We start from the raw sequence: 20,249 nt of genomic DNA, 5'->3' as shown, positions 1-20,249 counted from the left end.
AGAGAAATAGAAAGATACGAAGCATTTGATCCCGTACAGGAGTAGAATACGAACTCGCTCGATGTTGCCAAGCCGGAACCGGGAGTTCCGAGTTCTTCCGAGTTTCGCAGATACAGCCTGGTCACATGATCCATACGGCAAAGGCAACACCAAGCAAGGCTCGACGACGACGACGACGGCGGCAACATCACCAACGGCAGAACAGGATACGACATGACACCTCTCTCTACTGCTGTCGGGAATTTCATTGATCCATTCAACTCAGACAGTGCCCTTCGGGGCTGTTGCTGCCACCATGCAGTAAAACCCCCCGGGCCTCCCTTGCCGGTACTATCACGTATCACTTTTTGCTCCCTTCCTATCCATGATGACAATTTCGGGAATGCACACCCTCCCAGAGACCTAGTGTTGCTTTCATCCATCCTTCAATGCTATCAGCCTTTTGCCGGCAAGAATTTGTTTGTGTACAAGTACAGTCGCAATTAATGAAGAAAAGACCGGGCAATTCAGATACCCCTTTCCCCCGCAACAGGCGCATGGTCTCGACGCAATAACAGTTTTCGACATTCTGTCCGTGCTTTTCGCCATTTTTTCCTTTCGCAGAAGAATCGAATGCCCGACTCCGTGAGATAAAATAGAGGAGAGACGATGTTGCTGAAGGCTCGTGTCGTTTTACTTCACCCATGCACTAATGGCCAGAACCATAGCTGCCGTTCCATCCTCGGCCGCCACCGTATCCGCCATAAGTGCCGAATCCAGTATTCGAGCCATAGCCTCCGTATCCAGTGTTCTGATGAGTGTTTTGGTGGCCGCTGCCCAATCCACCTCCATATTGAGGATACGCGCCGAAAGCCTGTTGACCCGAGTGCTGCGATGGAGGAGGCAAGCCACCTTGCTGCTGACCGGGGAAGCTGTTCACGGCAGATCCAGGGCGGCCACCTTGCATCGAGGGACTTGGTCCTGACGGTTTGGCGGGGTCCTCGGAATGAGCCCCATGCTGCTGAGCCAAACCCTGAGCCTGTCCAAAGCTGGAGGATGAACGTCCGAACGGGTCAGGCATGCCACCAAAGCTGGTGCTGCCCGCAGCACTCTGCTGAGCCTCAGAAGGCTGAGCCGACCCTGCTCGACCATAACCACCCTCTCGCCCAAAACCGCTGACATTCGCCGGGGACGACGAGTGCTCATAGGAGTAGCCTTGCTGAGGTTGTCCATACATGTTCGACTTGTACGTATTGCCATAGTGGTTTTGTGCACCATAATTGTATTGACTGCCATAGTATTCGTTTTCTTGACGTCGTACATCATCAAACATGGGTCGATTCGCTCCGTAACGGTGGTTTATCGAGCCCATATAATTGGCACCATACTGAGGATACTGTTGGTTGTATGCGCTCGGGTAGCCGTAACCAGGATATCCATGACCTTGATTTTGCTGCATGTGACCAGAAGGTTGCTGGGTCGGGTGACCGGGAATGCCAGGTGCCGGAGTATTTTGTCCACTGCCTTGTGCTTCCTGTTGACCCATTCCGTGTTGGGGACGTGACGTGGCATACTGCCCTTGACTGTCCGGAGCCGAAGTACCAAACGTGCTGCCAGAACGTTGAGCATCTTGCCCATGGCCATATCCATAGTAATTGTAAGCGTCGCGACCGTAGTAAGAAGAATAGTCCGGCTGAGAGGTCGCCGTGCTAGGTTGGCTCGGGACTTGGTTGGAAAAGGGCTCTTGAGTCTGGGCCTGAGTGGTTGGAGGTTGACCGAAGGGATCGAACGGTTTCTGGCCTTGACCATATCTGTACTGCTCTGCATACGCCGAGGAAGTCTGAGGTGACGGTTCGTGAGCCGGCTGGGGGGCGGAAGGCAGGCCAGGTGCTTGTCGTTGAGCAGTCGCTGAAGCCTCGGCCAGCGGTTGAGTCGGAGCAGCAGCGGGTGTTTGCTGGGCTTCGGGCACAGCTGGAGGCAATGAAGCACGGGGAGCAGCGGGTGAGTCGTCTGGAAGTTGAGTACGTGTCTCCGGCTCCTCTCTGTCTTCGTCGACATCAATATCATCCGGTCCGTTCAATCCCAACTTGCCAAATTGTACAGCCGCCTTTTCAATGGCGTGATTGCCGGGCATAACTACTGCCTCTTGCTGCTCCATAACCTTTCTCGCGAAGCTAGCAGATCGACTGGTGCCTCCGGTGGCTTTCAACGCGGTGGCAGCGTAACCTGAGACTGGTCGAGCGGCGGTCTTGGAAGCTTCCGGTGCAGCGAGTGGATCTTGGGTGCTTGCGACGGTGCTAGCTGCAGTGGCAGATTCAATGGGGTGGGACGTGTCTGGGAGCTTCTCCAGATTCTGTTCTGTGAGTTCATCTTTAGGTGGTGTTAGATCTTTTCCTGTGTCCGAATGCGGCGCGGATGGCAGCTCACTTGGTCCTTCTTGGTTGTAATCCACCGCTTCGATCGGGGGCGGGGCGATTGGCTCAGTAGGAGGTACGGGCTCCTCGATGACCGGCTCGGGTTCAACTGGTAGTTGTTCAGGCTGCGCAACAGCAGGGGGAGGGGGTGCGGGAGCCTTCTTGGGAGCTGGAGCAGGGGGTGGTTTGGCAAACAATCCAGCCCACCCGCCGGGTTTGGCGGTAGCTGGCGCTGCAGCGGAAGCGGGCTTGGGCTCTTCGGTTTGCAAAGAAGTGAGTGAGTCCTTCCCAGGCTCATTTGGCCAACTCTCTGTGGCTGTCGCATCACCATTTGTCGGGGCAGTGTCGACCGCAGCAGCGTCCGCTGGAGCGGGGGTGGCAGAATCCAAGCCGTCAGTCGTCTGTGCGGGTTTTGTACCATTTGTGTGTGCGGCAGAGACTGATTTTGCACCCCGGCCACCTCTAGCACCACGTTCAGCACCGCGACCTCTTCCTCGACCTTCGAAATTACCACGGCCACGACCCCGAGTAGAAGCGTCGGTTGATGCGGGAGGAATCTCTTTGGGCTTGGGGTGTTTCTTCTTGACCTCACCCCATTGTGAGATGGTACCTAAAGTAGGATGGTTAGCGATTTCAGGCATAGGAACATAAATATTAGCTCTCTCACCACTTGAAATGCGATCAACAGCAGCATTGACATCGCCGTCGGTTTCGTTCAAGGCATAGACCAAATCTTCATCGCTCCAACCGGGACAGATTTCTTTGAGGAGAGGGACCTTGTCGCCAAACTTCTTGAGCAGTTCACCGACTTCACCCTGATCTTCTAGCGGCGCGGGAGGGAGGTTCTCTTGGTCGTGATCTGGTTTGTGTTGTGATCTCGAAGGATTGCGAGTGCCACGGAAACCACCTCTGCCACCTCTAAATCCGCCACGACCTCTTAGGCCGCTTCCGCGGCTTTGGACTTCTGCCATTGCTGTGTAGGTGTGAAGGATGTGGAGGGATGTTGAAGAAGAAGGATGGAAGGGAGGTGTGGCTCGTGGCGGTTGACAAAGGGAGACGGTGACAATAATCGTAAATTAGTGGAAGTCGCAGCTACTAAAAGAGCAGCCGGCCCCGCGGTGAAGGGAGGTTACAGGGTGAGGCAAGTGATGAGCGGGTGAGTTGGATCTAAAAGCACAGTGATGTTGACATGAAGACAGAATGATTGTGGCCGGAACACATTCAAGAGGCTTGTTTAGTTTCAAAAAGGCAAAAGCAAAGGCGGCCACAGATTCTGGGGGAGGGAATTGCCAAGCACCTGAGACTTGGACGGTGCTGAGGCGGCTAAGCCCAGGGACAAACCAGGGCTTCCAGGCACCACGACTAGTTGGCTAGTGGTTGCTAGCTGGCTCCCTAGGGGGAGTTAGTGAGGCGTCTCAGTGCCCCCACACAAGTACCCAGCGGCGAGAGCAGCGTCTACGACCTCATTCCACTCCGTCAGTACTGCGATACCCAGAATACACCTCAGCATACAATGATTGTGCTCTAATCGGGAGTCCAACAATGAGACTCACTCCTTCTCTCGCCATCCGCAAGCTGCTCGCCTCGATTCACCCTCCTCTTTCTCCCCAATCGCCTCGCGAATCCAAACAGCTCCTCAACGTCCTCGAATCCGCCTTCCAGCGACGACTCGACGAAACCCATCCCTCCCCGAGAGCCGCAGCAACAGGCATCGAGATTCAGCATGGCTCTGAATTAATCCCAGATCCGGCCCAAAGAGTCACCCATTCCACCCATTCTCACCTAGACACCATCCTCGGTCATCCGCTTTTCAAGCAACAGTCGCTTACTTTTCTTCAAACCCATGGTCTAGCTGCCACGGCGGTCAAGACATTCGACGATGCTTTATTGAAGCAAGGTCTCGACTCCGATCTTGTCCAGTCCTGCGCTCTGCAATATCTCAAAGGCCGTGAGAAGCGAGGCAAATCTCCCAAGGATGAAGGACTGGGACCGAGGCTGGCTCGTTGGTTCAACGCCATGACCGGCTCTGAGAAGAAGGATTTACTGCTCAATGAAAAATACATGGAGCCCTTGGTCTCAGTCATGTACGCTGACGGACTGGAACGCGAAGTCTGGCAATGGTTGCAAGTTCTCTACGAACGATCTTTCGCCAATTTCATCTTCATCCCCACCGACGACTGCGCCCCTGATGCCGTTGCTTACCTGCGCGCGGAAGATCGTCTCGTGTCTCTGATGATCAAGGAAACCGCTCGCCGCGGACGGCTGCAGGAAGCTGTACAGCTATATACGCAAGCATACGAGTATCGTCTCAACTCCGGAAGATCCGTCCTCTCAGAGGGAAAGTCTTCCCCCGAGCCTCTGCAACGGTCCTGGCGTCAAGTGGCTGGGGCAATACTCTTACAAAACAAGCGCAGCAAAAGAGGTCTACCAGCAAGCCTTTACGATCTAATATTGAAATACAGCCTGACGATCGATTATTCTCCTTTCGACCCGGCTATTCTCCATATCTACCATCCGACAACTCCAACGGCTCATCCGCTGTTTCAGAAACTCCAAGAATCATCGTTCCTAGAACAATTCGCCAGATGGCAGAAGAACCCCAACAGATTCGTTCGGAGGATCTTGCTTGTTTCCGTACTAGATGCAGCCGAGCTATCCTTGAGCCACGCTCATCCTCGTGAAGCCAGAGAGTTCCTCGACTTTGCCGAACGAACATATCCCGACTTTCTGCGCTCGCATGAAGAAAAGACCGACACGGCGGAAAGATTGCAACTGGCTCGACAGGAGATCCTGGTGAGAAAGGAGTTCCGTTCGTCGGGCTATGCCACTGCCCCGGAACTGCAAGTACTAGTGTGAGCAGAGCCGGAAGCAGCATGACCTCCGACCCAAAAATGAGAACTTGATACTCCACTAGTCGACGAAAATGATCCGTGTCGTACGCCAAGCTGCTGTTGAACAATAGGCGAGTCTGCAACAGCCGACTGGGCCAACATCCAAGGAGACACCTCTCCAGCTAGCTTATAACACCTCTTAGTCAAGATCGGGATTCGAGTCGAATCGCGTGACAGCACGGCGCAATACGCAATACGCAATTCGCAATACACAACACGCGCGGCCGAAGAACGAAGATAGGGCCATCACTGTGGAGACTATCCATCAAATCAGGTGCAAGAGAGCCCGCCCTGGATGAAGAGGTACTCTGTCGGTTCAGCTCGAAACAGGCGGACACGTGCAGTGACTCTTCGAGGGACGCACGACACAAACCGAGTTATTCGCAAGAGACGCGACGGATGTACATAAGTGCTCCGCCATTCGCGGGGCACACCAGAAGAGCGAACAGAAGAGCTCGAGGTTAAAAGACCTCGCTTTTCGTCGTTATGTGCATGCGACATAGTCGTTAGGGCCCCTGCTCGGCCCAAGAAGTGGGTTATATACTGTTATTCCGCTACTGGGATCTTTCATTTCCAGACTTTTGGGAACCCTAGAGTAGCATACAATATGCAGCGTCGTTAAAGACAATCTGTTCCGCCAGTGGACCAGACGAAATCGAAAAGATGCAAACCCCCGTGTTGCCTACCTACCTACCTGGCCTATTCCACATACACATGCGTAACGGCACCCTCCAGCTCCTAGCCGCAACATTGCAACACGTTGATCCCCGACCCATCTCATCGCCCTGCGGACCTTGGAGGGGGAAGTAGTAGGGCCGCAATCGTCCGGCTGGAATATCGCCGTGAACCGTCGCGAGCGGTGTAGATGTCGGAGAAGCTGGCTGTTGGAAAAAGAGCAGGTTGGATGGGTTGCAGGTGTCTTCGGGGGTCCTTGGGTGGGTAGGTACCTGGGTATCTATCAGGTTGTCAGCAGTGAGACAGACACGCACCCAGTCACGACTTGTCCATAGCCGTAACATGCCACAGGATCGGCATTGCTCTGTATTCTGATCGACAAGGCTGTGCTGCATGAGAGGTAAAAAAAAACAAACAGATTAGTCTTGAGCTTGAGTGGGAGAGTGAAGGTAGCAGTCATATTGGGCTGCGGAAATCCCATGATATGTCCCTTCCGGTCAGTGTCGCCGCATGAGTCCAGGCTCGTATCTAGTATACACCCACGCTTCCAAGCGCCATAGATCCTTTCTGGGGTGCGGGGTGCTTTCATATCTTCGAGGGCTCGTCCTTGTCCGTGCCTTTCAACGCGTCCACGCGCGCCTTCATGCCTTCAATCATCTTGGTCAACTCCTCGTCCGTACGGTTCGAGTTCGGGATCTTCCTGGCGCTCTGCACCGCGGGCCTCTCCTCGATGCGCTTCATCCACTTGTCCACCCCCGGGAACTCGCTCATGTCGATGTCCAAGAACAGCGGGCCCGCTCGGACCCAGGCGTAATTTGCCATGTCGGCGATCGTGTACTTGTCACCAGCGAGCCAGTCGGCCTTGGACAGGCGGATCTCCAGCACACCGTACAGGCGCTTGGTTTCGTCGAGATAGCGCTTGATGCCGTAGGCAGAGTACACCGGTGCCATGGCGCGGAAGTGGTTGGCCTGTCCTGTTTCACTGCTCAGCCCCTTGAATGTCTCAGTCACTTTTCCTCGACCGGGACGCACCTTGCATCGGTCCAATGCCGCCCATTTGGAACATCAACCAGCTCATCATCTCATAATAAAGCCCGCTCCCGTACTCGTATGTGAACTTCTTCTCCTTGTCATACATGTCGGTCAAATACAACATAATGGCGCCGCTTTCAAACACCCGCAGGTCACCGTCCTTGAGCGCGGGGATACGGCCATTGGGGTTGATTTCGAGGAACCACGGCTCCTTTTGTTCATTGGTCATGATGTTGATGCCGCGGACATCGTATTTGAGACCCAGTTCCTCGAGGACAATGGTGGGTTTCAAGCCATTGGGGGTTCCTGCCGTGTAGAGCGTGAGGGCATTGTACGGAGGAGAGGACATGTTGCCGGCTTGCGTTCGAACAGTCTTGTCTGGTGAAGGGTCGAGCCTGAGGAGTCTCTTCTGGTGTACCTGGATCCCAGATTGAAGTAGTGGAAGACTCTTTGTTTTTGACCTCGTACTCGGGTTCGCAATTGCAGCGGTGCGAGATGTAAAGCTGACGGCAGGTGAGAGGCTTCCCAAGCTTCTTATGGCTCGCGATGTGGTGTTGTTTACCGGCGTAGGGAGGGAGGCTGTCAATCCAATGACGTGTCGAACTGCGCGTGTTCTCCTCATGGATTGGATCTTCCCCCTCGTCTATGCTAAGAACCGAGGGGTGTCTTGCGGCAACCTATTCTCGTATCATTATCGTTGTGGTGACATTGAACGAAGCGTCTAGGCAGCCGGCCCCAACCTTCACACACACCTGACCGTGATAACTATGGCGATAATGAGCCAGCAAGCGGCAGCTTTCCTTGATGCTGTCGCAGTGATTGGGTGGTTCGGTAGTCGGCAGGGTGGTCGCTAAGGACTTGCGGGAATCGACACGCTCTTCATCTGGAGCCAGTGTCCCCAGAATGGCCGCATATTTCCCCTGAGCTTATAAAGCAGGGTCGGAACACTGTGGTGCTGGGGACGCCGATTCATCTTTGTCCCTCTTTCACATCGTGCTAGCCGTGACCTTCGGGCGAATTCTGGTTCCGGGCCTGATATCTTGATGCCTTCTCGGCCGATACATGCCTTGATGTGTGGGATCATATCTGCGACACGTGGAAGAGACAGAAGACGCGCCTCAGAAGTTTTGATTACCAAGGGCAGGGACATGTCCTTACCAGTTTATGTCTCACGAGAACGCTAGTAATACTGCCCAGATCGCCCAAATCATGACTGTCCTTCCCTGCTGCTCCCAGAGCTCCTGTTGACGCTCCTGTTACTTGCCTTTAACATCGACTCAGTTCGCCGGGTTCCCGCTTTGGTTTGTCGGGACCCTGCTCACCGGCGCAGAGGTTCCATCTGCGTTCTCCCCAAGAGCCAACAGTCCCTCCTTGTGGAAGGGCTTTTGGGCCCTGGCAGCCTTCTCCTCGCTATACCTCCATATTCCAGCTGTTTTATCGGGCACGACGCCTTCCCAGCTATAGACACCAAAGCTGGTCACCACCTTTACCAGGTCCTCGAACGTCTTTTCAAATCTATCCTTTGGATCCGCTTGGACGAAAAACATCCGTTCCCAATCTCGCTTTTCTTCTTGCTCCTTCTTGCGCAACGCTCGCTGGGCATTCTCGATTCTGGACTTGTAGTGCGAGGCAGCCTCCATTTCACCCTTCTCGATGCTTTGGGCGACCCGTGACCACGCTCTTCTACTCTCAAAGACATCTTGCTCCTCTATAGGGGCGACGTTCAGTTTGGACAGTTTGATGTTCGATGGCTTGAAGGTTTCGATCTCTCTACCCTTCTTGCTGTCGCCCTCTCTTATTGTAAACGAGTCCGACCATTGCCCGTCCGCTGTGTAGAGGGGGTTTTTCTCTGAGCCTTCGCCTTCTTTCCACAACGACGCTGTGAAGCTGTTCTTCTTCCCAGATAGCCAGCCCTTGCCAGTAAAATCGATTTTGGCGACATATCCACTGCTCGAAGCGATATGTATGAATTTACTCAACTCGACAAAGGGTGCTCCGTAGATGAGACTCTCTATGTGCAGAGCAGGCAGAGTGATGAGGTAGGTCTCGGCATGGTCACTGTTGGGAGGATGCAGGGTCAAGAGAGCATGTCCAATCTGTTTGACTTGGATAGTTCGACTAAAACTGGCTTTCTGACCGTTGTAGCCCTGCAGCCGTATGCGATGCCTCTCGTTGGTAATGCAGTAGGCTGTGACTGGAGGGTGGTGGCTGACTTGCTCCGAGACCAGCGTCGTCTCGCCGAATTCGTCGTCCCATTTCCCCAGGAACAGCTCGCCTAGGAATGGGTTGAGTGGCTTCTTCTCCGAGCCAAGTTTCTCTGAACGCGAGCAGTATTGTTGTTTGAGAGTGTTGAGCAACCACTTCAGTACCAGTAAAGCGCGCCTGGCAGGATCCTTCTCTTGAGTCGGCGCGATGAATAGCGACGTGTTTTCAGCCCAGTATGCAGAAAATTCGACGAGGGATTGGGTAGAGAGGATGAAGGCCGGGGCGGTTAGCGAGGACAAGTCGCCATTGAAAGAGGCAATCGACTGGGTGCATTTGTCAGTGTCCGGAGCATGCGCTGTGTTTGTACCCTGCTCTCAGGCCAACTTATGGACTCACCTTAAGAAATGAAGACCACGATCCCTTGCTTTGATTTGGCACCGCGCCGCCTTCGACTTCGGGCATCGTGTACTTGGGTGGCCGCTTTGTGCAGTACTAACGAGACGATGGGGCAGTCGCGTGCTCACGGACTTCTGTTGCGTGTTATGGTGAAGAAGTGGAGGGAATAGCGTAGAGACAATTCGAGGAGCAAAACAAAAAGAGAGCGACGATCTTTGTTAAACAAGAGAGGGAACACTCGTTGATCCAGGGAAATGGTGGACGGGCGCAATTGTTGAATGTGACAGCGAGGGTCTCAATGTGGTTGGAGGGAGCCAAAGTCCCCTTCAATCTCGGTGACGTATGGTGGTTGAAGCCGAATGGAACCACCACTCAGGCACGAGCAAGCCGTCACTGCCACATGGAAAAATCGAGGTCCCACTGGAATAGAACTATTCTCCTTTTGGCTGGAAGTTTTCAAGGTATGTAGGATAAAGCTAGGGTACAGGGGAGCTATTCCTCACTTAAAAAGTTCTGCTCTCGATAATAATGGAGGCAGGCAAGCGTCATCTCTCCAAAAGATATAAGGATGCGCAGGAACCCCTTCAGCGGCATTCCCAGTTCTTGATGTTGAGACCGTTTCACAGAGTGCCAGCAGTGTTGAAGTCCTTCAACGCCTCTGCCACACGAGCGCTCATGGTCTTCTCACCTTCACGCACCCACACGCGGGGATCGAAGTACTTCTTGTTGGGCTTGTCCTCACCATCTGGGTTACCGACTTGCTTCATGATGTAGTCTTTCTTGTTCAGCACATAATCACGGATACCAGTCAGGTAGGCATATTGCAAGTCGGTGTCGAGGTTAACTTTGACCACACCATAGCTGATGGCATCGGTGTATTCCTTCTTGGACGAGCCGGAGCCGCCGTGGAAGACAAGGAACACGGGCTTGTCCGTCTTGGTGGACTCCTTCTCCTTGACGTATTTTTGGTGCTTGTCCAGCAGTTCTGGGTGAAGACGGACGTTGCCGGGCTTGTAGACACCGTGAACATTACCGAAGCCTGCGGCAATCGAGAAGTAGGGAGAGATCTTCTTCAAGGTGGTGTAGATCAAGTGGATGTCTTCGGGCTGGGTGTAAAGGGCGTTGTTGTCGACATCCTCGTTGTTGACACCATCTTCCTCTCCACCGGTAATACCAATTTCCTAAATACCCCTTAGTCTTCTGATTGCTCCGGACCTTTTGGGCATACGTACCATTTCAAGCCATTGCTTCATGGGTGCCGCCCGCTTGAGATATTTCGCCGTGGTCTCAATGTTCCAGTCAACAGCTTCTTCAGACAAGTCAATCATGTGTGAGGAGAACAGAGGCTCGCCATGTTCCTTGAAGTAGGCCTCGTCCGCGTCCATCATGCCATCGAGCCAGGGAAGAAGCTTCTTCGCGCAGTGATCGGTGTGCAGGACAACAGGGACACCGTATGCGGGAGCGACACAGCGGATGTAGTGAGCCGCAGCTACCGCACCAGCAATAGATGCTTGTTGCTTATCATTCTTGACACCCTGTAAAAGGTTCTCAGTTTGCCGTTCTTTGCACCGTGCTTGTGTCAACGAACCTTGCCACAGAAGTACGCAGCACCTCCCTGAGAGGCCTGGAGAATGATGGGGGCATTTGCGTCACGGGCAGCTTCCAGAGCGGCCACAACGGTCGAGGAGGAGGTCACGTTCTACACAGCAAAGGTCAGTGACAGTCCCATTGGGTTGGGGCTGGGCAGCTTACAATGGCGGGAATTGCAAAGTTGTGCTCTTGAGCGTATTTGAAGAGATTCAAGACATCGTCACCGACGATGACGCCCTCCTTTCGCGACAAGATATCCTTGACACCCATACTGGCGATTGCTGTAGTGGGGCTTTCGGGGGTTGGTTGGAGGAGGGGTGGAAATCACAGTAGCAAGGTCTTTCTCAAGAATCTGAGCTATGGATAAGCAGCGGCAGTGTATATCACAGGAGAAGCCAAGGGCAAGGATGAAGGAGAAATCTGTGAGAAAAGAATAGAATCGAAGTGAAAATGAGTTCGGCTTGTGGGAGAGGAACAAAATGAATGCCGCTGGCTGGCTTCCGAAGCGGCGATGGGAGAAAGTGGTGAGGGGCAGCAACTGGCGCAACCAGCAATGACATCGAGCTTCTTTTTGCCCACTGGTGCCACTGTTGTTTTCAATTCCTCGGCCAGCGAGTTTTCATTCGCTTTCCCGCCAAACCCCCACAATCATGCTCTGTCCCTCGTCCCGGTTCTCTCCTTACTATCGATGTCTCATCTACGGATCTCACACTGTTCCATCCTTTTGCCCTGCGGAACTTTACGGGATTTGCCGCCCACAGCGCAAGTCCTTTCCCCACGATGAGCCAGTGGACCCGTTGGGGATGCACCTGGCAGTTACTTGGGCAGAAGAAACAGCTGACAAGAGGAGAGTGCCCAGCTTTTGTGCAGAGAGTATATTCTCACATTGACGGTCGACCATATTCAGACAGTCCTGTATTACTCGGGACCAACCCTTTGCCAGATTCTACGTCCTCTACCACAACCGTCAAAGATATTCCAAACGACACCTTTACTGCGTGAACTCTTCCACACCGAAAACAAGTTTAACATGTCTAATCATGGAAAGAGCTCAGAAAAGGACGCCAAAGGATGCAGACTGCCAGAGATCCCAAAAATGCCTGACGCAGAAGCCTCGGGTTGGCAAGCCAGGGGCAGTGGAGCATTCCTGCTACTTCAAGAGTCGTTTTCAAGTCTGCTCAGTGGGTCCGCTCTGAGAGAAGAGGAGAAGTGCAGTTAATGAATGGCCCAGAAAGATACCTTGGACGGAACGGGCTAAGGAGACCCGGTACAGATTAGGTGCTACGGAGACAACGTGAGCTGGTGGCTGCTTGAGCACAGTTGCAATCCCATGACGAAGGTGAGTTGACGGTAGAGCTGGAGCATGACGGGGACATCGAACAGCATGCAGAATGAAGGACTTTTCGACCCCGAGATTATCCACCTGCATGATTCTAGTCATCTAACCCCGGCTTAATAACACGAACATAAAGAGAAACCCTTGACCGAGGGGAGCAACCTCACTTTTGCTCGGCCCATTCATCCGCGTACTTCTTCAGCCTGATGGTCTGGATCTTGATAAACCCTGTGGTGTCCTCGGGGCTGAAGTTCTCCAACGAGTCCATCGACGCCTCCTCCATGGAGTACAGCTTCTCGCTGCTGCTGGTACGGCCGAGGACGTACGTATTTCCCTTGTAGCAGCTCAACCGGACCTCGCCGTTCACGTTCTGCTGGCTGTAGACCAGGGAGTTCTCTACGAATGCACGCTCCGGGGAGAAGTCTAGAGGGGCGGAGTCGTTAGTACAGGTCGACAGGGGAGACGCAGTGCCTTCAACAGGGGGACGTGGGAAGGGTATTCCTATACGTACACATTCCGTTGTAGACTAGAGAGAAAATTAGTATCCGAGAACGTAAATGGTAGGGGTCATGACTTACGGTAGTTACTCCAGTTGTGAGTGACGAACTAAGAATCGAAGCATCAGCTGCCGCTGCAGGTAGACGGACAGGGAAGATGCGGGACTTACCTGGTCTCGAAGAGCCCTAACTTGGCCATCAAGAACCAAACCTTCGAGGTCAAGGTGTGCGAGGCGAAGAATGGTCATGGCCGGGGACTGTAGGTGGATTAGTTAGAGTTGTGAATCCGAACATTTGCGGCGTGATAGAGAGACAGGTAATCAGCCCAACCGGGCCGGTGAGAAGCATGAGATCCCGACAAAGGGAGCTCAATCTCCTACCACATGCCTTTGATCTGGCTTGGGAATCAGGGATGGAGAGTGGAGGGGAAATAACTTACGTCGTAACATCCACGAGACTTCAACCCAATGAACCTATTTTCGACAATGTCAATTCGGCCGATACCGTGGACTTTTCCGATACGGTTCAGCTCCTTGAAGAGCTGCACAGAGTCTGTGAAGGTTCCCTTCGGCGTGACGACCTTGGTCGGGATACCCTTCTCGAAGCTGATGGTGATGTTGCTTGGCTCGTTGGGAGCTTTCAGCGGGTCGTCAGTCATGGTCCACATGTCGCTCGGCGGCTCCTGGTTCGGGTCTTCCAAGATGCCAGCTTCGTAGCTGCAGTGGGCGAGGTTGGCATCCATTGACCATGGCTTCGCCTTGGTGGATGTAACCGGAAGGTTTGTCGCCGCGGCATAGTCGAGCAGATCGTTCCGACCCTGGAATCGGTTGAAGAACTCGGGGTCCCTCCATGGAGCAATGATCTTGATGGTAGGCTGGATCGCGTAGAAGGCGAACTCGAAGCGGAGTTGGTCGTTGCCCTTGGAAGGATTAGAAAATGACCACACCTGAAGACACAAGAGCTCGTTACCTTGGCGGTAGCACCATGGCTCACGGAGTCGCAGCCTTCACGCTGTGCCACTCGCATGAGAGATCGGGCAATCACTGGGCGTGCAAGCGACGTGCCAAGCAGGTACCGCCCTTCGTACTGTGACACTACATTAATTTCTGCGAACCAGTCACCGGCGTCATATAGGTGTAACTCACTTGAGCATTGCACTGCACAGCCCTGAAGCACAGTTCTTCCACAAACTCCTTCTGCAAATCCTCAATTACCATCTTCGTGGCACCAATCTTGAGGGCCTTCTTCTCGACGGCATCCCAATCTTCTTCTTGTCCAACATTGGCAAGGAAGCACACGACCTCATAGCCATCGTCTGTGATTCATCTATCAGTCATTTGTGTTGCAGTGCAGAGAACCCAGGACTGTGAGGATCTTACCGAGCAGCCACCTCAGAATGCAGCTTGTATCCAGGCCACCTGTGTATTCAAATCAGCAATTCATGCTCCCATTGTCCTTCTGACTCATATCTAACCGCTGTAGGCCTGTATACCATTAGAGAGACCAAAGTTGTTGTTGCTGGGCTGTCACTTACCAAGCAGACTTTTCCCTTTGCCATGTTGTCAATATGTGTGTGAAGAATGAGCTGGACCTATCTTGCAAGCAGTAGAGAGGCTATCAAGGTGGCTCCAGCAGCTGATAACCGCTCAAGGATGTCACAAATTTTCTTTTCTACCCCACGTGAGGTCGAGAAACTTTTTTAGAGTGTGGCGCATTAGAGCATGATAAGGCTCTGTCAGTCCACTAGTACCTTGGCGGGGCATTACCCTAAGTCGAAAGGAGTCAGGCGCAGCGCGTCGCGAAAATACTGTAAACATTTATCCCCTCGAATCAACCACGGCAACCAAAAATTTCTTGATGTGCAGGGAAAACTCTGACTGCATGATGGGCAAAGATAACCCACCAAGAGCCAACAGAATTCAAAAGGGCCACATGTAGACGACGACTGGGGTGAGTTGTCTTCAATAGTTTATTTTGAGCCTCAGTCCAAGGCTCAGGGATCAACAAGCAGCGACTCTAAGGATTGAACCATATCTTACGGACCAGGATGAACAGCCTACTTTGTCGACATTCTAGCACGGGTATTGACTAGTCCGGCGTTAGAGGGGTAAGTTCATCCTACAGTGACTTGTTGGAGCGAGAAGGTTCCCCTGGCTAGAGCCAAGTGCCGCAGAGCTGGGTGAAACCTCCAGTATCTGCAGCCTTTGTGTCGATATTGACCAGGATATATGCAGACGTTTGCAGCTCCGCTCTATCCAAGATCTAGCGATATGAAAAGGGCCAAAGTCGTGTAACCAAACATCTATCAAATTCCGTTTTCCATATTGCACCAAATGTCCGATTTAACGAGGGTTTTAAAGTAGTCCCTGAGGTTGGCGGGAAGTGGGCATACTCCCAAATGGCGAGAGGTTCAGGCAGAAGAATCGTCGCCGGGCCGTTCGAGCTCATAGAAGAGTAAGTACACCTCCCGCTGCATCGAGAGCACATCCGACAGGCGTGCCTCCTTGATTTTGTCGTCCGATATGCGCCACCATCGATCGTTGGATTTTTTCCGTCGCCGGAACTTTCCTGGTATTGGATCTTGTGTTCTAATCTGTTTCGATATTTGGGTATCCGTTCTTTGTACCGGCGACATGACACTGTCTTCTTGCGTGGGTGGACGGGAATCCTTGCCATCTACCCCATTAGAAGTTGGTCTGCTGTTGCCAGTCGATAGAGAGGCTGTCGACAATGATGTAGTCGAGTTCCCATTAGGAGGTGCGGCGGACCCGTTGAGTCCGTCACCATGCGTGGCCTCCATCGTCGGACTAGGCGTGGCCGACGAAACCAAGCTCGTATAGCGACTTGCGATAGCGTATGCGCTGAAAGGATCAGGTGTGGCGAAGGGAGCGTAAACATGGTTTCTCCGGAAAGACTCGTAGTGTCCGCTGTGATGACTGCCTTTGTGACATACCACTCCCAAGAGCTTGTACCAATGTTCATTTAACAGCCCTCCCAGACGCAGTCTCTGCGTATATGACACTTTGGCCATGTTTTTGGTGGAGTAGCTGCCTGGATCGAAGACCGACCGAGACAGGTGAATAGCGATCACTTTGGGGAACACTGTGATGCGGGTCGATTTTTTGATCTTGCTCTTTGGCGCCAGACTCGTGTCGGGTAATGTGACACCCTCGGGGGTCTTCTCTGGATCATCACGTAGCGCCTGCTCGATGAGACCAATGTCTTTCTCCAGAGATTCTCGGTCCTTGTCCGTCGTGGATGACGACAGCTTAGATTTCTTCCACTCTAGAGCATGCGTCAGCCGGCATTTGTCGCATTTAAAATCGTCAATTTCTTCGCTTTTGAGTAGGATGTCGAAGCAATTATCTAAAGAAGTGGCGCTCTTCTGAGGAACATTCAAGGTCAGAGAAACAAAAGTTGTGACAGTCGGTTTTGTCCGAAAGCCGCAGCGCTGGCACTGAATATGGGATTCGAAGCGGCCTTCGAATGGAAAACCTTCGCGAGCTCCTATCGTGACCTCGGTTGATGCTGAAGTCATATGAGAAGGCTTGGAATCGGCCGTAGAGGGATCCTCGGTCTGACCTGGGTTTGCAAACCTGAGCCGCGCCCGCTGTGCTGCATGGTATTCGTCGCAGAGCCGTTCGAGGACAATCTGGAGAAATTCCTGCGCATCTTGCTGATTCCGGCTAATGCGTGTATTGAATGCCCTCTCCAACGCCTCTATCATGGGTCTTGCACTGATGGTTTTCTTGTATATGGGACGCTCGTTCAAAGCATCCAGCATGTCCTTCAACGCTTTCGTGACCGGCCCTTTTTGTAAACCCACGATTCTATCGGCCTTTTCACCCTTGCGCAGCACGGGGGGGATGGATTCATAAATCTCGGGTCCTTCAAGCTGTCTCCTGTGCAATTCCTTGATCAGGTAGAGCCTGAGGTCACCGAGGCCAGCAAGTGCTTGAAGGACCGAATTGATGAAGCAATCGTTGGCCGGGTTGGACAGACCAATAATTGTGCGTTTGCGGCCATCATTGGTATTGTAGGAATTCTCGCCGTCGATGAAGAAGGTCGGCGCAAAGACGTAGAATGCAGCGATTGCAGCAAGAGAAGCGCCAGCCGCATATGCGACGACCGTGGCAGGCTTGTCAGGCATCCGGATAGTGTTCTGGTGTCGGGGTCAGACCCATGGCGCTTACGACGACTGATCACGACATTGGGACGAGAAAGGGTCGGTCGCGTTGACGAGAGAGGTAGTTGAAGGACTGCTGGGAGGAGGAGGTGGTGGTTGCTTGCAAGAAGGTTGAACGGAAGAGAGGCAAATCTGGGGGACGGGACAAGGGGGGTTGCTCCGTATCTTTTTTTCCCAAGTGCTTCGGCTCGGGGCAGGTACGAGGATTCGGTACAAATCAATTGCCCAGCTGCGGGAGGGAGAGTCGGGATGGTTATTCTTAGTGGAGGAGAATTCCTAGGCACTAGGCCCCAGGCAGGTGCCCATCGAATCAGCGAGGGCGCCTAGGGCCTGGCGAACCTTGGGATGGAGGGACCCCGGCACCCACCGGGGCCTTCAACTTTGGGGACCAAGTCGGCAGATCTTGCCTGATGCATGGCCGCCCGGCAGGTACCCGTTGAGCCCCGTTTAACCGGAACTTATGCCGCTGCACAAACTCAAGCTCACACATCTCACCTACGAGCAGGTATATTATACTTGTGGATGGTACTCCAAGAACAGTCTGTAGCCGCCGTCAATCGGAGTTTCAGGACGACAAACTGACGGTTTGCTAGGATGCTGGTGGCCTTACCGGCCGAGGTAGGTGTGTGTGTGGTCATCGAGTGAACATGAAACGCTGAGAAGACCTGGTGAGAGGACATTGTTACTCGTGTCTTCCAAGAACCTCATTCTCCTGCGAGTTATCACTTGTCTTCATGAGGTGCTAACCTACAAGATATCCTGCACCTTCATCACACGCAGCCTGCGCGCCACTCCCAAGGGCAGCACCCCCCTGCTTGTTATTGTGCCCGACAATGTCGACAACCAATAAATCCCCTTACATCCCACTCCCCCACTCTGGAGATTTCATCAGGCTTCTCGAGTTAGAGCCAGGGCAGCTAACAGACGATCTTGTCGGGAGATTCATGGTGCACGACCTCAAAGATGCGCAACCCGAATACACAGCGACCTCGTACGTCTGTGGCGATGATAATCGCTCCCATCATGCCATACTCATGTCGGGCTCCAAGCTTGGTATCTACAAAAATGCAGATGAAGTTTTGAGGAGATTCCGCTCCGCAGTGGAAACTACATACCTGTGGATTGATGTCATCTGTATAGATCAGGACGACGCGGTAGAGAAGGCTAGAGAGGTGAATTTGATGTACAAGGTATATGAAAATGCCAAACGGACCGTGATATGGCTGGGCCCAACGGACGACGCCGCCACCTTCGCGATTCAATATGCCAGGACACTCAACGCTAGCACTTACCTCGATGAGTACACACCTACGGTGATGTACGCTGGACATGAGACACAGTACTTGCAGAACAAATCTCATATACTCGACGTCTTGGACACCCATCCACAAAAGGAGTCGCTGATCAACTCCTGCGCAAAACTTCTCCTCCGCCCATGGTTTACACGGGTCTGGACCCAACAAGAAGGTGCCTTGAGCTCTAATCCTGTGGTGGTCTGCGGTGCAGAAGAGATACCCTGGATTCAGATATTTTCGTTGGCGTGGCTGTTCTTTCCTAGGTCCACGATGCGGTGGCCTGAGTGGTTCCTCTCCGACGATCCCTCGAAGACATATGCGGCAGTTGAACAGAACATGATGTTCATCCGAAGCATCCAGAGGTACCGGCTTCGTCAGATGCAGATTGCGAACCACGAGCCAGAAACCCGAGAAGTCGGCCTGATAAACGCCATGTACGATGCGTCTCGATTAAAATGCTATGATCCACGGGATAAGATTTTTGCCATCCGAAACATTGTCACAGACTTGGCTCAGGATGACTGGGCGCCTCAGCCCGATTATATCTCCCCCTGGGAGGAGGTTTATACCGATTTCGCGGTGCGTATGGCGGAGAGGGAAAGGCGCGAAGTGCTCGGCTGGTCGGGGGTTTCTCAGCAGGAAGAGTACTCCGGTTTGCCCTCTTGGGTGGTTGATTGGAGGTCTCACCCGCGGACCCAATATATCGTGTCTGAGGAATGGTGTGCAGGGGGCAAGGTCTTTCGACCAAAGGCAGAGCGCATACCCAAGAAAAAGCAGCATTATCTGACGAAACTGCTTGAGGCAGCCAATCAGCCGAGGAAATATCTGCGATACGCCTTGTCAATCACGGTCGTGATGCAAGACACTGTTGCCTTTCTCAGCGGCGTTCTTGACAATGGAAAAGGAGTTAGTGACACTGCACAGTCTTCTCAAGAAATGCTAGCATTGGATCAAAAATCTCAGGCCTTTATCAAAGCCCTGTCCTCTACAATCTACATCAACTCCGAACATGTGCTGGACGCTTACAACGCAACTCTCATTGCCAACACTACCGAACAAGACACCGTCGCATCACCTGCCTATGTTACCTCTGGTGTGCAGCAATGGCGCTCGTGGCTCTCATCCAGGGCACCATTAAGGACCAACATCGAGACTGATAACGAAAGTATCGCCCCCGGATTCTATGAAGCAATTGACAACATGGACACATTCCGGTACAAACAATTCTGCTTGTCTACCTTTGGTTACTTCTGCCTTGTCCCGGACCTTGCGGGAGTGACCGATACCATTGCTATTGTTAAGGGAGTGGATATGCCGGTCGTTCTCCGTCCGATCGGCGACGTCTACGTGTACCTAGCACAATGCTATATTCACGGCATGATGGAATTGAAAGCCGGCACACTCATCGAGGAGTTTCGCGTCAAGTTCAACGCCAAGGAAGGGAAGGTGGTTGTGGGTAGACCCGAAGGCGACATCAGGAAGAACGGCTTGAAGATGGATGCGGGTGAATATGTCAGGGTATTGGGGACCCTTGGGGAAAGGAAGGCCGAGTTGATATGATGTCTATCTACCTAGGTAGTTAGTTTCTGGTGCCGAGCAGGCCTTGGTGTAGATGCTGAGCGTCATGGTTGTTTCGTTGGTGTTGATGTAAGGACAACTCTCCGGTACTGAGAGGACATAGAGGAATATGTACTTGCGGACCTGTGAGTGCGAATGACTTCTGTAGCAGAAACAGCCTTTGCGATGAATTTCT

General features: G+C 52.9%; 8 protein-coding genes across 11 annotated transcripts; 2 read left to right on the top strand and 6 right to left on the bottom strand.

Annotated features, from left to right (window-relative positions):
* Positions 1-172: 172 nt before the first annotated feature.
* On the bottom strand, positions 173-3,619 carry PV07_11627. Of its 2 annotated transcripts, XM_016399086.1 has the most exons (3): positions 3,061-3,619; positions 2,407-3,003; positions 173-2,349 (listed from the first exon to the last, which is right to left on the bottom strand). In XM_016399086.1, the coding sequence occupies exons 1-3, from the start codon at positions 3,362-3,364 to the stop codon at positions 689-691; spliced, it is 2,562 nt and encodes an 853-aa protein (XP_016243648.1). In that variant the 5' UTR covers positions 3,365-3,619; the 3' UTR covers positions 173-688. The 2 variants fall into 2 exon arrangements, with proteins under 2 accessions (XP_016243648.1, XP_016243647.1); XM_016399085.1 differs by having other exon boundaries at positions 173-3,003.
* Positions 3,620-3,875: 256 nt separating this feature from the next.
* Positions 3,876-6,455, top strand: PV07_11626 (uncharacterized protein). Its single transcript, XM_016399084.1, has one exon. The coding sequence runs from the start codon at positions 3,936-3,938 to the stop codon at positions 5,247-5,249; it is 1,314 nt and encodes a 437-aa protein (XP_016243646.1). The 5' UTR covers positions 3,876-3,935; the 3' UTR covers positions 5,250-6,455.
* PV07_11625 lies at positions 6,257-7,973 on the bottom strand. Of its 3 annotated transcripts, none has more exons than XM_016399082.1 (3): positions 7,744-7,973; positions 6,992-7,668; positions 6,257-6,933 (listed from the first exon to the last, which is right to left on the bottom strand). In XM_016399082.1, the coding sequence occupies exons 2-3, from the start codon at positions 7,611-7,613 to the stop codon at positions 6,545-6,547; spliced, it is 1,011 nt and encodes a 336-aa protein (XP_016243644.1). In that variant the 5' UTR covers positions 7,614-7,668; positions 7,744-7,973; the 3' UTR covers positions 6,257-6,544. The 3 variants fall into 3 exon arrangements, with proteins under 3 accessions (XP_016243644.1, XP_016243645.1, XP_016243643.1); XM_016399083.1 differs by having other exon boundaries at positions 6,992-7,657; XM_016399081.1 differs by having other exon boundaries at positions 6,992-7,973.
* Positions 7,974-8,065: 92 nt separating this feature from the next.
* Positions 8,066-9,884, bottom strand: PV07_11624 (uncharacterized protein). Its single transcript, XM_016399080.1, has 2 exons — positions 9,593-9,884; positions 8,066-9,519 (listed from the first exon to the last, which is right to left on the bottom strand). The coding sequence occupies exons 1-2, from the start codon at positions 9,656-9,658 to the stop codon at positions 8,269-8,271; spliced, it is 1,317 nt and encodes a 438-aa protein (XP_016243642.1). The 5' UTR covers positions 9,659-9,884; the 3' UTR covers positions 8,066-8,268.
* PV07_11623 (fructose-bisphosphate aldolase 1) lies at positions 9,880-11,712 on the bottom strand. The gene is made up of 4 exons (XM_016399079.1): positions 11,345-11,712; positions 11,181-11,291; positions 10,825-11,127; positions 9,880-10,773 (listed from the first exon to the last, which is right to left on the bottom strand). Exons 1-4 carry the CDS (start codon positions 11,450-11,452, stop codon positions 10,213-10,215), a joined length of 1,083 nt encoding a protein of 360 aa, XP_016243641.1. The 5' UTR covers positions 11,453-11,712; the 3' UTR covers positions 9,880-10,212.
* Positions 11,713-12,236: 524 nt separating this feature from the next.
* Positions 12,237-14,688, bottom strand: PV07_11622 (argininosuccinate synthase). Its single transcript, XM_016399078.1, has 10 exons — positions 14,550-14,688; positions 14,490-14,499; positions 14,395-14,433; positions 14,161-14,330; positions 13,985-14,101; positions 13,455-13,934; positions 13,186-13,272; positions 13,097-13,124; positions 13,030-13,044; positions 12,237-12,941 (listed from the first exon to the last, which is right to left on the bottom strand). The coding sequence occupies exons 1-10, from the start codon at positions 14,571-14,573 to the stop codon at positions 12,682-12,684; spliced, it is 1,230 nt and encodes a 409-aa protein (XP_016243640.1). The 5' UTR covers positions 14,574-14,688; the 3' UTR covers positions 12,237-12,681.
* Positions 14,689-14,974: 286 nt separating this feature from the next.
* On the bottom strand, positions 14,975-17,389 carry PV07_11621 (uncharacterized protein). Its single transcript, XM_016399077.1, has one exon. It carries the CDS (start codon positions 17,163-17,165, stop codon positions 15,426-15,428), a length of 1,740 nt encoding a protein of 579 aa, XP_016243639.1. The 5' UTR covers positions 17,166-17,389; the 3' UTR covers positions 14,975-15,425.
* A 476-nt stretch (positions 17,390-17,865) lies between these two features.
* On the top strand, positions 17,866-20,168 carry PV07_11620 (uncharacterized protein). The gene has a single exon (XM_016399076.1). It carries the CDS (start codon positions 18,035-18,037, stop codon positions 20,054-20,056), a length of 2,022 nt encoding a protein of 673 aa, XP_016243638.1. The 5' UTR covers positions 17,866-18,034; the 3' UTR covers positions 20,057-20,168.
* Positions 20,169-20,249: the final 81 nt, after the last annotated feature.

This window comes from Cladophialophora immunda (assembly GCF_000835495.1).
Source record: "Cladophialophora immunda strain CBS 83496 unplaced genomic scaffold supercont1.7, whole genome shotgun sequence".
NCBI classification, from domain to species: Eukaryota; Fungi; Ascomycota; class Eurotiomycetes; order Chaetothyriales; family Herpotrichiellaceae; genus Cladophialophora; species Cladophialophora immunda.
Note: the sequence above shows the minus strand (reverse complement) of the source record. Positions and strands in the feature narration are given on the sequence as shown.

What these genes read in the sequence shown, in the direction of transcription:
- PV07_11627 (XM_016399085.1), bottom strand. Translation starts at nt 3,364, where the DNA reads ATGGCAGAAGTCCAAAGCCGCGGAAGCGGCCTAAGAGGTCGTGGCGGA. An exon ending in TGTTGATCGCATTTCAAGTG is followed by an intron (nt 3,004 to 3,060) that starts GTGAGAGAGCTA and finishes ATCCTACTTTAG; the next exon opens with GTACCATCTCACAATGGGGT.
- PV07_11626 (XM_016399084.1), top strand. Translation starts at nt 3,936, where the DNA reads ATGAGACTCACTCCTTCTCTCGCCATCCGCAAGCTGCTCGCCTCGATT.
- PV07_11625 (XM_016399081.1), bottom strand. Translation starts at nt 7,613, where the DNA reads ATGAGGAGAACACGCGCAGTTCGACACGTCATTGGATTGACAGCCTCC. An exon ending in CGGCATTGGACCGATGCAAG is followed by an intron (nt 6,934 to 6,991) that starts GTGCGTCCCGGT and finishes GCAGTGAAACAG; the next exon opens with GACAGGCCAACCACTTCCGC.
- PV07_11624 (XM_016399080.1), bottom strand. Translation starts at nt 9,658, where the DNA reads ATGCCCGAAGTCGAAGGCGGCGCGGTGCCAAATCAAAGCAAGGGATCG. An exon ending in CGTGGTCTTCATTTCTTAAG is followed by an intron (nt 9,520 to 9,592) that starts GTGAGTCCATAA and finishes AAATGCACCCAG; the next exon opens with TCGATTGCCTCTTTCAATGG.
- PV07_11623 (XM_016399079.1), bottom strand. Translation starts at nt 11,452, where the DNA reads ATGGGTGTCAAGGATATCTTGTCGCGAAAGGAGGGCGTCATCGTCGGT. An exon ending in ACTTTGCAATTCCCGCCATT is followed by an intron (nt 11,292 to 11,344) that starts GTAAGCTGCCCA and finishes TTTGCTGTGTAG; the next exon opens with AACGTGACCTCCTCCTCGAC. An exon ending in CTGCGTACTTCTGTGGCAAG is followed by an intron (nt 11,128 to 11,180) that starts GTTCGTTGACAC and finishes AACCTTTTACAG; the next exon opens with GGTGTCAAGAATGATAAGCA.
- PV07_11622 (XM_016399078.1), bottom strand. Translation starts at nt 14,573, where the DNA reads ATGGCAAAGGGAAAAGTCTGCTTG. An exon ending in GCCATGGTGCTACCGCCAAG is followed by an intron (nt 13,935 to 13,984) that starts GTAACGAGCTCT and finishes AATCCTTCCAAG; the next exon opens with GGCAACGACCAACTCCGCTT. An exon ending in TTAGGGCTCTTCGAGACCAG is followed by an intron (nt 13,125 to 13,185) that starts GTAAGTCCCGCA and finishes TTCGATTCTTAG; the next exon opens with TTCGTCACTCACAACTGGAG.
- PV07_11621 (XM_016399077.1), bottom strand. Translation starts at nt 17,165, where the DNA reads ATGCCTGACAAGCCTGCCACGGTCGTCGCATATGCGGCTGGCGCTTCT.
- PV07_11620 (XM_016399076.1), top strand. Translation starts at nt 18,035, where the DNA reads ATGTCGACAACCAATAAATCCCCTTACATCCCACTCCCCCACTCTGGA.